The 16448-nt window shown below is 42.7% G+C and overlaps 1 protein-coding gene across 1 annotated transcript in view; it reads left to right on the forward strand.

Moving 5' to 3' along the window:
* The window catches only part of nbas (NBAS subunit of NRZ tethering complex), a 245306-nt gene that overhangs the window by 32276 nt on the left and 196582 nt on the right, over positions 1 to 16448 (forward strand). Inside the window, exons 7-9 of the mRNA XM_080452909.1 lie at positions 9424 to 9557; positions 10801 to 10928; positions 13356 to 13454. Coding sequence (XP_080309035.1) covers positions 9424 to 9557; positions 10801 to 10928; positions 13356 to 13454 — 361 coding nt within the window. The remainder of the gene's footprint in view (positions 1 to 9423; positions 9558 to 10800; positions 10929 to 13355; positions 13455 to 16448) is intronic.

Genomic DNA, 16448 nt, shown 5'->3' on the forward strand with positions numbered 1-16448 from the left:
TCTGCTGGTCGATCTATCGTATGTGTTTAAAAACGCAGCCAGAGAAACTTTTTGAATGAAAAAAATAAAACACGAAAATCGCTGGCACAGGGGTGAGTACATTATGAATAAACTCTGGCAGTCAATGTGTTAATGGGTTAAGACACAAAACTTGCCAGAACTCGTCAGAGGCAGGCTCCGCCTTGGCAGAATCTGACGAGGTCGCTCGTCAGTGGCAGGCAAAGAGTTAAAAGGCAATATTTCAGGGGCGAATTACAAACGTCGATATAAAAGACGAGTAGACGAATACGTTGGCGATAGACATAAACGAGGATGAAACTCGGATGTCGTTGCTTGAGTTTTATAGGCCTACTCTATATGGAGGGAGCAACGCCGTATTTATTGGTTACTTTGTTGCAAATAGCAGTTTTAAACCGCCGACCCGTCCCTGCAACGAACGGAACACTCTTTGATGTGACTCTCTCCCCATCTTTCTCACAGACATAAACCACGATCAATATTCTCTATCTCCGTCTCTCTTTCTCTATTATCTCCCCTATTTCCTGAGCCTTTTCTTTTATTCTCTCTCTCTCTACCTCTCGCTCTCTCTCTCTCCATCCCTCCCTCCATCCCTCCCTCTCTACCTCTCCATGCGTTCCTCCGGTCGCCCTTCATTGCGACCCGGCTATTGTAACCAGTGTTGCCATGTCTGCTTATTATAAGCAACTCTGGGTTTGTAAATATTGGTAGTTGCGGTTTTCTGCGCTTGTTCCTAAAGTGTAGCTGCTTATTTGGGCCTGCTCCCACATTAAAAAAAATATTATGTATTAAAGGTAGGGTAAGTGATATTTTTTGGTTAAAACAAAAAGTATTTTTTTTAAAGGTTAAAATACTATATTCTGATCGTAATCATTGCTATAGAGGTGTTTGTTCAGTAACAGGAGTCTCCCCGTCTCTCCAGCTCTTTAATAAACAGAAAATACATTTTTCGGTAGGTGTCAAAATCTCAGCCAATCAGGAGAAAGTACCCATTTTTAAGCTTAATTTGTATAGTTTTCAGTTCCAATTTTGCATGCTCATTTCTTAGTGTCATCACTTCCAATTTCACTTGTTTAATCTGTATCCTGATTGAGTTCTCTGTCCTGGTTGGATAAAATTGGAAATGAAACTAAAAAAAAAAAAAAAAAAAACTACAAAATACATTTTCTGTTTTATAAAGAGCTGGAGAGACATGGAGACTCTTTATATGGACAGGACACTCTATAGTAACGAGCACTTATCAGAACATAGACCCATTTTGCAATTATTTGAATAATTGCAAATCACTTACCCTACCTTTAAATTATGTTATTTAAACCAGTGGTTCTCAAATATGTCCATGTCACGGACCCCCAAATACTCCCCAACCCCCATCTGAAAATGTTTTGTGCCAGATTTGTGGTGTTAGAATTTTTTTTTTTTTAAATAGCAGATCTACAAGCTCACAACACGTCGTCGTGAGCTTGTAGATCGGCTATTTTTAAATAGCCTATGTACAGTATATATAGTAGATTTAAAGTGCTCACGTGGCCTAACTAGTCACTTCTTTTGGACTCGTTTTCCTAGACCTGGTTGCTTATTTCTCTCCCAAAATCTGGCAACACTGCTTGTAATGTTTTATAGTGTGTAGAACTGTAGCCGTTAGCCCCCTCTCTCTCTCTCTCTCTCTCTCTCTCTCTCTCTCTCTCTCTCTCTCTCTCTTCTCATTCCATTTAATCTCCTTCTTTTCATTTCATTTTTACTTTATTTCATTTCACAGAGATTTGTCCTAATGGGTTTTGCTGTGAAACCTGCCCTTAACACATTTTGGGCGGGAACCCCTATTTGTAACCATACCTTTCAGGACGGGAACCGCTTTAGGGGTTCCTGTTGCTATGTACAGTATATATAGCAACATGTTGCTATGTACAGTATATATAGCAACATACATTTGTTGTCTGTCGCTTTGGATAAAAGCGTCTGCTAAATGACTGTAATGTAATGTAATGTAATGTTGTAATTTTTGAATAAATATTTGAAGTTTTTCAGAAAACTTAAAGGTCAGGATTTAGAAGACGTTTTCAGAACCGGCCTCAGGTCTGAATGGATTAATGGCATTTGCTTTTAATGGAGGTGTGTGTGTGTGTGTGTGTGTGTGTGTGTGTGTGTGTGTGTGTGTGTGTGTGAGTGAGACGTATCCTCTCTCTCTCTCTCTCTCTCTCTCTCTCTCATAGTGGTGGTTGTTCTAGACTCATGCTCGTGTACATTATTCATAAGTGTTGAGCTCTGATAAATGCGTCCTGAAGGCTTTTCACGATAGAAGCCTTCTACCAGTGTGTCAGGGTGCAATTCTCATCCCCCCCCCCCCCCACACACACACACACACACACACACCCCTGAATCCCCCTCAAAGCGACACACCATCACACCAAATAAAAATCCATCTATGTGGAAATGGAGCCTCTGAGCCACAGAACAACGTATAGCTCTCATAATGGAGAGAGAGAGAGAGACACTCATAATGGAGAGAGAGAGAGAGAGAGACAGAGAGAAGATGAGAGTTGGATCGGGTGATAAAAGAAAAGACAAAACAACATATACTGTAGCACTCTTAACCCTTTAAGACGGGGAACACAGCCTTGTTGCATTTTAGATTTCATTGGGCTATTCAAAAATAGCAGATATACAGAACTTGTAGATCTGCTTTTATTAAAAAAAATTAATCTTGAAAGTTTTTGCAACTCTTTGAATATATATATATATATATATATATATATATATATATTTTTTTTTTTTTTTTAAGAGAACATTTGTAACTCAAATTCTTTGCTTCTGGGGGGGGGGGGGTGTAGAGGGGTCCCTGTAATTTTTTATTGTCAAGGACCTCCCAAAGTTATATGTATTTGGCTGCGGCCCCCCATCTCTAAATATGTTGTTCCAGGGACCCCCCAGACGCGAAGATTTGAGTTCAAAATGTTGTTTTCCAAAATATATATGTATTCATAGAATTGCACAAAATGTTCAAGATTCTTTTTCTTTTTTAAGGCAGATCTACAAGCTCGTAGCGCGGCACTCGGTGCTGCGCTACGAGCTTGTAGATCTGCTATTTTTGAATAGCCCGAAGTATGAAATAATGGTTTATAGAAAAAAAAGCATTTTGAGATGGTGGTCTGCCGGCCAAATACATATCTAGAAATATTTTCTAAATCCTAACAGTATGTTGCTATATCCCCCAGAAGCACAGATCGGAGTTATAAATGTTCGCTTTAAAACATATATATAATATATATTTTATATATTTTATTTCTCCAATCCGTTCCAGGATGGAATGGGTTAAATTGCCTGTATCCTGTGGAGTTTCTCTGATAGGGCTTTAACATTTGGGGATCTATTATTTTACCCAGCGGGTGTCTTTCTGATTCTGTCTGTCTGTCTGTCTGTCTGTGTCTTTCTCTCTCACACACACACACACACACACACACACACACACACACACACACACACACACACACACACACACACACACACACACACACACACACACACACACACACACCATACGACTCTGTGAGTCATTCTTCTGTCTTTTTCTCTATTTTCCCTCACAAAATAATTAAAAAAGATGCAGAAGGATACAGTAGAATATGAGGGAGAGAATGCCTCTAAACCCCTCCAGAGAGGCTTGAGAAGTGTCTTTCTCCAGGAAAGAAAATGTATACATGAAGTTTAAGGCAAAAGTACATGAATGTAGAACATACACACCTCTGTTACAAAGAAAACATGCACAGACAGACTTCAAACAGGTTACAGTAAAGAATACAACGCTATAGAACATGTAGAAAAAGAACAAAGGAAATAACCACAAAGGCAATCACATCAAATACAAGCCCAGAGGCACAACGACTAAACCTCTGGAGAAAATATTGAATAAACCTGCAGTTGAACTGCTCTGTCTCTCAGCCATTCTCTATATCTCTCTCTCTCAGAAGCACTCTCTCTCTCTCTCTCTCTCTCTCTCTCTCTTTCTCTCAGAGTCGTTTTCTATGTCTCTCACCCCCCACCCCCCAACCCCCCCCCTCCTCATGGCTGTTTTAACCCATTAAGACCTGAGGCCGATTCTTAGCCAATGTCTTCCAAATCCCAACAGTTTTCCGGAAAACGTATGTTTCTATATCGGTGGTTCTCAAACTTTTTCATGTCAAGGACCCCCAAAATTATATGTATTTGGCCCGCGGACCCCCATCTCAATATATTCTGTTCCAGGGACCCCCCCCCCCACGAAGCAAAGATTTGAGTTAAAAATGTTGGCTTTAAAAGAATATAAATATATTAATTTGCACACATTTTATAGATTTTTCAAAAAATAGCAGATCTACAAGCTCATAGCGTGGCACTCGGTGCCGCGCTATGAGCTTGTAGATCTGCTATTTTTGAATAGCCCAAAGTGTAAAATCTTTTTCTTTTTTTTTTTAGCTCAAATCAAAAATTGACACAGATGCGTTCCAGGTCTTAATGGGTTAAAAAAAAAGTAAGCAGATATACAAGCTTGTACATCTGCTTATTTTTAAAATGTTTTGAAAAATCTTGAAAGTGTTTGAAAGAATTTGGAATCATTTTGATTTGAACACAAATCTTCTCTTCTGGGGGGTCCCTGGAACAAAGCATTTTCTGGTCCGTGGCCACAGACAGACATATCGTTTTGGGAGGTCCTTGGCACTAAAATGTTTGAGAACTACTGATTTAGAAGGCATTATGTAGAATTGTTTGCTTCGGGTCTTAACGGGTTAACCCGTATATGAGCTTGTAGATCTGCTAAAACAAATATTTGATCTTGGAAAAATGTGTGCAAATCTTTAAATATATATTTTTAAAGCGAACATTTGTACAATATTTTGTACCGGGGACATCCAGAACCAAAGATCTCAGTTACAAATGTTTGCTTTAAAAATATACATATTCAAAGATATCCACACATTTTCACAAGTTTCCAAAAATAGCAGATCTAGAAGCTCATAGTGTGGCACTCGGTGCACTATGCTATTTTTTTGCTATTTTTGAATATCCAAATAAAACTAAAAACCACACAGATGCGTTTCGGGTCTTAACACATTAACCGCCAAGAACGTAGTCCTACGGTCCGTTAAATCCAACTGTTAAGCGCCGAGACCGTAGCCCTACGGGCTGCGGTCTTTTCGCGCATGCGCGGTCCGGGTGCACTTTCGGAATTTTTTTGATCCACTTCCGTTTCCGGTTTGATGACAGGAAATAGAATTATTTGGGATCCGGTTTTGACGATCACGCCCGCTCCCATTCTACAGACGAAACTGAAACTCAATTCTCTTCCTGTAGTTTTTTCTCCTCGCATTTCACTGTTTAATGTAATCCGCTCTAACTACAACATGGATGCCCCGTTTGACACGCGATCTTCACTGGGAGATACAGGGAGATCTCGCGGATGTAAACAGACCGTGTAGAGCTCAATCTTAAGGATTTTAACAAGATCTATGGCGACATGAAAAAAACAAAAAAACAACAAAAACACCTTGGCACTGGTGAGTACATTATGAGATTAACCTCTGGCGGTCGATGTGTTAATGGGTTAAGATTCCAGTCAGACACCAGACTCCCACCCGCCTCTCGTCTCATTATCCGTATCCTCCATCTCCCACCGGGGGGGGGGGGGCAGTGAAGGCATCTCTCTGACCCCATAACGTTGGGCTTCAATAAGAGGAAGGCAGTCTACCATATCAACTAAAGCACAACTTCCCCATCATATAACTTTGTGTCTTAGCAGATGTGAGAGCCGACACATGGGTGCATTATGTTTTGTTTGTGTCATTTGCTTAATGTATAAATGTACCACACACACACACACACACACACACACACACACACACACACACACACACCCACCCCCCCAAACAAAACGTTGTTTGAACCAAAAGCTTGTGTCCCATAAAGCTTGATGTGGAAGTTAGATTAGTTTTTTTTATTCCTGTTCATATTCTTTCATATGGTGCGGTGCTTTATTTTATATGTACCAGTAGCTCATCGTTGTGGTTCAACAGCATGATATTTGTCCTCGTTTTTAGAGCCTGACCCATCTTTTTCTTTTGGGCTTTTTTATGCCTTTTATTTGACGGGACAGGATCGGGAGTCGAACCCGCGACAAGCCAGATTACCAGCGTATGTGCAGTGGTGGAAAAAGTACTCACATTCTTTACTTAAGTAAAAGTATCAATACTGCAATATAGAAATACTCTGTTACAAGTAACAGTCCGGAATTCAAAATTTACTTGAGTAAAAGTACAAAAGTATTGGCATCAAAATGTACTTAAAGTACCAAAAGTAAAAGTACTAAAATATTTGAAAATTATAAAACATACATTAACACATCGACCGCCAGAGGTTAATCTCATAATGTACTCACCAGTGCCAAGGTGTTTTTGTTGTTTTTTTGTTTTTTTCATGTCGCCATAGATCTTGTTAAAATCCTTAAGATTGAGCTCTACACGGTCTGTTTACATCCGCGAGATCTCCCTGTATCTCCCAGTGAAGATCGCGTGTCAAACGGGGTATCCATGTTTGAGTTAGAGCGGATTACGTTAAACAGTGAAATGCGAGGAGAAAAAACTACAGGAAGAGAATTGAGTTTCAGTTTTGTCTGTAGAATGGGAGCGGGCGTGATCGTCAAAACCGGATCCCAAATAATTCTATTTCCGGTCATCAAACCGGAAACGGAAGTGGATCAAAAAAATTCCGAAAGTGCACCCGGACCGCGCATGCGCGAAAAGACCGCAGCCCGTAGGGCTACGGTCTCGGCGCTTAACAGTTGGATTTAACGGACCGTAGGACTACGTTCTTGGCGGTTAATGTGTTAACCAAAATTAAAAAATTATAAAGTGCTTCAGCCCTATTTTATACCTAGGCTATTTGAAAATATCATATCTACAAGCTTTATGATGCGACGCGTTGTATAAACATGCATTTTTAACCACTTTGAATGCGCGCAAAGTACAGATGCAGACTAGTAAATTAAAACAATGATTCATAACTCTCTCTCTCTCTCCCTCTCGGGGGGGCGAGCAGGGTGACAGTGATTGGTAGAAGGAACACCCATCACGTTGGGGGGGGGGGTGACGTTCTTTATCGCGGCAATGTGGTTTTTGTGCTGCTAGCCTTGCTGAGTCAGCAGACGTGAAAGACAGTGGCCCGCACTTCAATAAAAATCTGAATTTATGATCCCCCATCTCTCTCTGTATCTTTTCTCTCTGACTCACTCGCTCGTCCTTACCTCTCACAGAATGTGCGTGCGTGCGTGCGTGCGCGCGTGTGTCTGCGTGCGTATGAGAGAGAAAGAGTCAATTATTGAGATGTATTACTGTGGCCATCATCCATGGATGAATTGGATAGATCCTTAGATCCTTGATGTAGCCTTTAGCATTAGTGCTACCATTCTGTTCCCATCTGTATTCTTCACACACACACACCACTGTCTGTAATTTATACACATTATTCACACACACTTTTCCCATCCCACTTAATAAGAGATCTCTCTCTCTCCTCTGCCCTCTGGCACCTCTCTCTCTCCGTCTGTTGAAAATCCCTCTTGCTCGCACTCTCTCGTTCGGCCCTTGTGATGTGTGTGTAGCTTGGTGTGTAAGCGTGTGTGCGCACACTAGGGCTTTCACCTGGTCGACTAGTATAACCACTAGGCGACCTGGTTGGTACTAGTCGAATCGTTTTTTTCCCCCCCATTGTTTTAATGCCATAGTAATGGCCCATTACTATTATTATTATCCTCCTGCCTTTATTTTTATCAAAAGGGGGACAAAAGTATGCCCAATAATAGCCTATTATTGGGCAATAACCCTCTTTTGAGGATCCTTGGAGACACTGCTGTGCTGCTGTGCCAGAAGTGCTTCCCTTAAAACGGCATAAAAATAAAGGCAGGAGGATAATAATAGTAAAACATTTTCTTTTTTTTCATTTTTTTTTGTCGACTACCACTGGGTCAAATTAGTCGACCGGTAAAAATCTCTAGTCGTGAAAGCCCTAGCGCGCACACACGCTCTTGTAGCTGTTGTCTTGTATGTAACTCTTTCTGACCACCAGAGACGATATGTAACACCACTCTGGTCCGGTCATCCAGAATTCTTTGAACCTGTGTTATAATAATAATTCCTTTTAACAGGACGTTCATGAAAGTCCTTGCGGTCTTGTTTCCAATGAGGGCCTGTGAGCAATTAGGGATTAAGAGTCTTGCTCAGGGACACATTTCATTTCATCGACACATTTGCTGGCCTGGCCTGGAATCGTACCTGGGGCAACCAGGGCCTCTGGCTCCCTAGGCGGTCTCACTAACCACTCAGCTATGGCCGCCCCATAGTTACATTTGTAACTCTCACTATGAACGTGTTACACTGAGTATTCACTTAGCAGTTAAGATGTTCTCTTTCTGGTCTTAACTCATTGAGTGCCAGAAATAAAACATTGTTTGCTGCGCCACTGCCAGTACATGTCTGTGCAGGCATTCACAGGGACTGTGTTATCGCAGAAACCCTAAATTGTTCTAAAAAAAACGTTTTTAATCAGGACATGTGTTACTGTACAGTATAAGCTTCATGTTGCCATATTTGGTAACGTTTTTTGTAAAAGCAACAAAAGCCACGTGAGGCCATGTGTTTACCGTGGTTCTGTGTCATTGCTTTAACCCGTTTAGACCGGGAGCATCTGTGTCATTTTTAAGATTTATTTGGCTATTCAAAAATAGCAGATCTACAAGCTCATAGTTTGGTGCCGCGCTACGAGCTTGTAGATCTGCTTTGAATATAATGTATATATATTTTTTGAAGCGAACATTTTTAGCTCCAATATTTGCTTCTGGGGGGTCCCTGGAACAAAATATTTAGAGATGGGGGTCCGTGACCAAATACATGATTTTGGGGGTCCTTGACATGGACAAAGTTTGAGCACCACTGATATAGCAACCAAACTACAACAAATATATGTATTTGGCCCCCAGCTCAAAACATCTTGTTCCAGGGACCCCCCTAGAAGCAAAGATTTGAGTAACACATGTTCGCTTTAAAAATACATACATTTTGCAAAGATCTACAAGCTCATAGCGGCGACACTCCGTGCCACGCCATGAGCTTGCAAATCTGCTATTTTTTATATAGCCAAAGAAACCTTAAAAATGACATTGATGCTTTCCTGGTCTTTATCGATTCATTACCAATTTATAATGCATTACTAATGGTGTGTGTGTGTGTGTGTGTGTGTGTGTGTGTGTGTGTGTGTGTGTGTGTGTGTGTGTGTGTGTGTGTGTGTGTGTGTGTGTGTGTGTGTGTGTGTGTGTGTGTGTGTGTGTGTGTGTGTGTGTGTGTGTGTGTGTGTGTGTGTGTGTCCGTCCGTCCTCCACAGTGCCCAAGGACCCTAACCCACAGTGGCGCCGGGTGGCATGGAGTCACGACTGCACCCTGCTGGCGTCCGCCGACAGCACGGGCACCGTGCGCGTCTTTGACCTGATGGGCAGCGAGCTGTTCGTCATCCCGCCGGTAACCATGACGACGTAGCTGTGCCCCCCCCAACCCCCCCACCCCCACCCAGTTGCTGTTGTCTTTGTCATTTTTAGGATGTGTGTGTTATATATGTGTTATCATATATATGAGCTTGTAGATCTGCTACTTTTTGAATCCTGAATCGGTAGCTGCGGTACCCGCAGGTCCCCAACGCAAATCTTGAGGCCAATATTTAAATACCCGCGGTCGGGACCAGGTGGTCTAAAGGAAACCTGCGGGCCCCGCAAAATCCCGCAATAAACCAGATATTATAGAGCTTACTGACAGAGACACCATCTCTGTCTGTCAGAGGCGGCAGGTGCAGACACCGTTCTGTATTATTTATGATCCTCATTCTTCTAGCAGCCGTTACCACTTTGCCTTGTGCATAATATATTTAGTATGCGCACGCACGGACGCACATTCGCACACTAGAGATGCGCGGATGGCCTCTCACGTCATCCGAATCCGCATGTACAAATTACCAACCGCAATAATTATATTAGCCAATTTAAATATCCGCACCAACCGTTTTTCCCGTACGTCAAAATATTATTATTTTCTGGTATTCCCCGTTAGTTGTGCGATGCGATCACAAAATGCATTGATTTAGCCTACGGAATGTCGGTGCGTCTTTTTTCTTTTTTTTAAAACCGGTGCTGCGCTGAACACGAGCGCACGTGCTCTGCTGTATACAGACTCTGTGCGGCATCCAACATACAGGCATCCAACATACATGCGGCATCCAACATACAGAGCGCACTGCTCTGCTGCCAGCGCAGCACCGGTTTGAAAAAAAGAAAAAAGACGCACCGACATTCCATAGGCTAAATCAATGCATTTTGAGATCGCATCGCACAGAGGCTGCTCTACACACTCACACAGACACAAGCACGCAGAGATTTAGCTATTTTATGGATATATATATTAGATGTCATTAATGTATTTACCGCAATATTTCACCCGCGGTTTATCCGATATTAATTAATAATTATATTTGATTGACCCGAATCCACCCAAACTGCGGTTAACTGCGGCAACCGCGGCTAAAACCGCGATCCGCGCATCTCTAACGCACACATACGCACGCACCAGTGTTGATTTCGTCGACTAAAACTATGACGAAAAATGTTCGTCGACTACCTTTTTTCACTCTGTCTCTGTCTGTCTCTCTCTCTCTGTCTCTGTGTCTCTGTTTGTCTCTCTCTCTCTCTCTCTCTCTCTCCCCCCCCCCATGCAGGCGGTCAGCTTCCCGGGGGATTTCAGCTACGCGGCGGCGGGTCTGATCTTCCTAGAATACACGGCCAGCGCCCAGTGGTCAGCGGAGCTGCTGGTCATCAGCTACGGGGGCGGGCTGAAGAGCTACCTGTGAGTGGGAACCCATGGTTTTTGCCTCTGGGCATTTTTGTATAGGAAAAAAGGAACTCTGTTGGGGTGCTCCCCTCTCCTAGTCCACTTCCTCCCGGGTGTGTCTGTGTTCATTCCTGCTAACAACAACACTACATGTTTAGGGCCGTGTGGTGCTGTTTTCTGCTGTTAGCAGAATCTGTCTCCAGAGATTAACTTTTTGGAAAACACTTATGTTGCTATAATATCAGTGTTTCTCAAACTTTATCCATGTCAAGGGCCCCCAAAATGATACGTATTTGTCCACGGACCCCCCCCCGCCCCCCATCTCAAAATATTCTGTTCTACTTCTAAGGACCCCCCAGAAGCAAAGATTTGAGTTAAAACGAATATATCTTAATATATTCAAAGATTTGCACACTTTTTCAGGGTAATTTCTTTCCAGAAATAGCAGATCTACAAGCTCATAGCACGGCACTCGTTGCCGTGCTATGAGCTTGTAGATCTGCTATTTTTTTCAATAGCCAAAGACTATCTAAAGTGACACAGATACGTTCCTGGATTGATTGGGTTTGGTGACTGAAGACGTTTATTTAGTTTGGTTTTTTTATGGACCGTCTTCCTTGTCGTGTTGCCTGTTTGTCAGGCTGACGGCTCATTTAGAGACTCCAGATGCACTGGTTGATGACACAACGTTCCACACGCCCTGAGCTCAGATCCCGTTGGCGTGCCATTAAACCCCCCCGATGACGGCGACGCCTTTGTTCAGTTAGCCAAGCGTCTGCTCTGCTCTCTAATCCTTGTTCACACACTGTTTAAGTGTGTGTGTGTGGGTGTGTGTGTGTGTGTGGGTGGGTGGGCGTAAACAAACATGACATCAATCAACGTGCACATGTAACATAGTTCCCAACTCGAATAACAGTGAATGAATGGTCATGGTTGGGTAGGGAGGTCTAAACTCATCATTTTACAAGGGGCTCGCATCCGAGTTGTAAATTGAGGCTATAGAGGAAGGCTATATAAGGCTATATATGGTCCCACCTTAATATAACGGCTCACACGGCCCATGGGCCTGACGTCGGTGATCAAGGACCACATGTTTACATATGGTTGCCTTTTGCATTTGGTCTGGTTAGCGTTCACACCACTCCAAAACCCAACCGGACCAAAGGAGTAAGCCCCTTTTGTGGTCCCTTTTTTAAACAAACCAAACAGTCCTGGTGTGAACGCGTCCTCAGTAGACACACATCCAACCACCCCGGCACTCCAACCTACAGTACTTCTCCAACCGACCAGCGTGGTGGAGCCGCCGTTTAGCTGAGAGACAAAAGGATAACGCACACTCCACCCGACTAAAGAGAAAACCATCATTTGTCTTTGTCAAAGCTGAATGGCAACCCACTGCCTTTGAAGTGATGGAGAGCTGTGTGTGTGTGTGTGTGTGTGTGTGTGTGTGTGTGTGTGTGTGTGTGTGTGTGTGTGTGTGTGTGTGTGTGTGTGTGTGTGTGTGTGTGTGTGTGTGTGTGTGTGTGTGTGTGTCTGTGTCTGTGTCTGTGTCTGTGTCTGTTTTCTGTGTCCGTGTGTGAGTAAGAAGCTAATTAGATGTGGGAGGCATTTGTGCCAGATATACTCCTTGCAAAGTACTGGCTTGTTTTTATAGCTTCATTTTTTAGTCTGGAGCATGCACGCACGCACGCACGCACGCACGCACGCAAACACACACACACACACACATACATACACACACAAACGACTGCATCAACATCCCAATATTGTCACTCATCCACTTTGAATTACAGGTTCAGAGTTAAAGCTCTCGACAGCTTTGTGTGTGTGTGTGTGTGTGTGTGTGTGTGTGTGCGCGCACATTGTGTGTGTGTGTGTGTGTGTGTGTCTGTCTGTCTGTCTGTCTGTCTGTCTGTCTGTCTGTCTGTCTATCTGTGTGTCTCCTAGCTCTGTATCATTGATTTCACAGCATTGTCTAGCTCTACACCCACTAAATGGTGTTTTATATTTAGTGCTGTGTCTCATTCAGTCAGACAGACACACAGAGCTGGTTTTCTTGCCGCAGTCTGAAGCTTGATTTATAAACAGAGGAAATTATGTGATTATAGACTTATCCCATTCAATCCTGGAACACATCTACTGTACAGATATGTACATAGGTCAATATTTAGTTCCAGGGACCCCCAGAACCATCAGAGTTACAAATGTTCGCTTTAAAACAATATATATATACATATTCAAAGATTTGCACACATTTCACAAATAAATTAAAAAAAAGCAGCTCTACTTGTAGATCTGCTATTTTTTCATAGCCAAAGACATCTAAAACGACACGGATGCGTTCCCGGATTGAATGGGTTAACATCTTGTCTTTTAATATTCTTCTAATATGTCTGTGTCCTTTTCTCCCCCCGTTGTGACTCTGCCCCTCCCCCTCTTCAGCGTGGGAACCAATCAGAGCTTCCAGGAGAACCACAGCTTCAGTTTCTCCGCCCACTACTCCCATGGCATCACGGCGGCCATTTACCACCCTGGACACCGGTGAGTTAAAACCCCCCCCCCAAAGATATTCAATGTGTTAAAGATACTCCATCCCAAGTGGAGCCACTAGGGGCGCCATGGTGCACAAATCCTACACATGGTCTCCTAAGTGGGCGTCGTCCGATCTGGCGAACGGCCTATGTTTATTGGTGCTGTAGATCCCGTGAGAGTGTGTTGCTGGGACAGAGAAAGGTCGATAATAAAGTAAATTTATCTCCTGATTTGTCTCCCTGAAAAAAAGCCATTTTAGTATGAAGATCTTGGGGAGATTGTGTGGCTTGTGACGATCGGGTCCAATATTTAGTTCAGTGACCGCGGATTGATTGATTGAATATTTTATTAGGCAAAAATGTAAAACAGCCCAGTTACATTTAAAATACTTTGTCTAAAAGGTCCGTTCATAAAAGTCCTTGCGGTCTTGTTTCCAACGAGGTCCTTGATATTAAATTCATAGACATATATAGTGGCACCACAGTTCAAATAACAATACAAAAAAACTGAAAAAGATAACATTATGTACAACAAAAAATAAAAAAGGGGGAAAAAATAAAATAAAAAACTATATGTACAAGAACGGGGGGGGGAGCTAAAGAATGGTTTAGAAGCTGTGTTCACGCTCACTCTTCTATTGGAAACAATAGAAGAGTCTAAAGAGGCTGAGACACCTACTTCACACATATACGGGAAGTAAACCATAGATGGCATGGCAGGTCTTTTCTTTTTTCTTTCACCATAAACTCCCACCCCTCGTCAGGTATGACATGACAGCAAAATGGTCGCTGTGTGAATCATGGCAAAGACTGACAAGATCCCACGCCTTGTTCAATAGGACGAAATGGTAAACGTGCCTGCTGTCCCAGGTGGGCGTGGTCACCCCGCGCGAAAGATTTCTCCCTGATCTGTCCGTTCTGAAAAATGGAATGTTCCATTAACACCACTTCAGTTAGATAACTCACAAATAGATTGAACCAACATAATGGAACAAATAGATTGAAACAATATAATAGAATGAGAATACAAGTGTGGATGTCATATTTTATCTTGGCGTTCAGGCTCTGCTATATTTTTCTCCCTGCTCAGCACAATTAAGACAACCATCATTTAACCTTTAAGAGCAGGGAGATAGATAGATATATAATAACAACCCCCCCATGGGGAACAGAACCAATAGCAGAGCCCACTGGTGGTGCTGGGGTGGTGGTGGGAGCAAACGCCGCATGACAACAAACCAGGACACACAAAGCGGAAGGAACGCAGATTTAGGTGAGCTTAAGTAACCCGCCCGATTGGTCAGCTGATTGCCATGTCAGTGTATGACGTACGGATCTTGCATGACGCTGTAAACAGCCACATAGTAATGAGCATGCATGTAACCTCTCGAGTGTATACCGCCTGAACTAACCTCGCAGGCTCTGTATCATTAGTGGTCCATGGAACACCGGGTGAGAAAGAGTGACTTTATGGAACCAACCTCCAGCTAGTCTCACGTAGCCAGAGGATCACAGATTCGCCGCCTACACATGGATTAAAGTGCTCATTCGACACGACTGATTTAACTTCTTATAAGATTAAAGAGTATAAGAACGGATCAAACTAGCAATATAGTTTTTCTCTCTCTCTCTCTCTTCGCAGACATTTTCGAACTATTCGTCACCACTGCAAATAAACCGTCTCCGTTCGTTATTCACATCCGCTAGTCAGCTTCTGCTGCTGCTTCCGCATGTGATCATGTGATCATGTAATCATGTAATCATGTAATCATGTGATCATGTGATCATGTGATCATGTAATCATGTGATCATGTGATCATGTGAGGTGCTGCGTTCGGGCAACCCTGAGAATCTAGATAGAATCCTGTAGTGTGTGTGTGTGATGACCGGCAACGGTTCCAGTAGGAGACACAAAGAGTCTCCTTTGTGTCTCCTACCGGAACCGCTGGTCATCACATTATAGGCTTAGGAATGAGACAAAAACTTAAAAAATATCCATGAATTCAAGTCTCCATGGGGTGACTAATACATAGAAAATTGGGGGGTGTATTTTTTGGGGGTGAACTATCCCTTTATAATCGTGTAGTGTGTGCCTGTTTAAAGGGGAATTTTGGACTAAGTTTTTCTTACCTTTTCTATGATGTTATGATATCTTAGGATGAATGGTACAGTAGAAAAATGCATAACTCCATCCCGGGTCCACCACAGCTTAAAACGTAGGCCTTGCGTTAGATCGCGTATTTTAATAGCTTTTTTTTGGGTGAGATCTGACGTTCGTAGTGACAGAACACTATGCAAAAAAAAAAAAAAGAATGCAAAACTAGAAAAAAGGTCTCCGCAAGGTCAGGTAGGTTATTGTGGCCTCCCGGTGGCTCTATAATAAGACAATGTGAAAAGGGGCGCCATTTCTTTTAAGGCCTTGCACGGCAATCGGACACTGCATTCATGCTTTGAGGCATTTTGTTCCAAAAATGTGTTTTGCTAAACTAGACCTGCTGGTGGTGCTATAACAGGCCAATGTGAAAAGGGTGGCATTTCTTCCTCAGCCTAGTGGGAATGTGTGCGCAAAATTTCACAGAAATCGCACGCTGCGTTCATGATTTGAGGCATATTCAGCAAACTTTGGAAGCCAATGTTAGCCAATTAGAATGTAATATGAAATATCGGACACTTCCATCTTGATCACATGACACTGTGTACCGATTTGCGTGATTTTTGGACAGACAAAAAAAATGCTTTACAAAAGTCAGCCTCCTGGTGGCGCTCTAAAAGGCAGATGTGAAAAATGCATGACAAAGGTTTTTCCTACTCCTCTAGGGAGAATGCGTGCAAAGTTTCACGCAGATCGGTGCAGTTATAGGTAAAAACGCAAATTAGCATGTTATAGCGCCACCATGAGGCTGATTTGAACATTTTCAAGTGGTATTTCTTCCTCGGCCTAGTGGGAATGTGCGTGCCCAATTCCAAGGAAATCGCATGCTCTGTTCGTGATTTGAGGCATTTT

Source organism: Gymnoscopelus braueri (assembly GCF_963280865.1).
Source record: "Gymnoscopelus braueri genome assembly, chromosome: 16".
NCBI lineage: Eukaryota > Metazoa > Chordata > Actinopteri > Myctophiformes > Myctophidae > Gymnoscopelus > Gymnoscopelus braueri.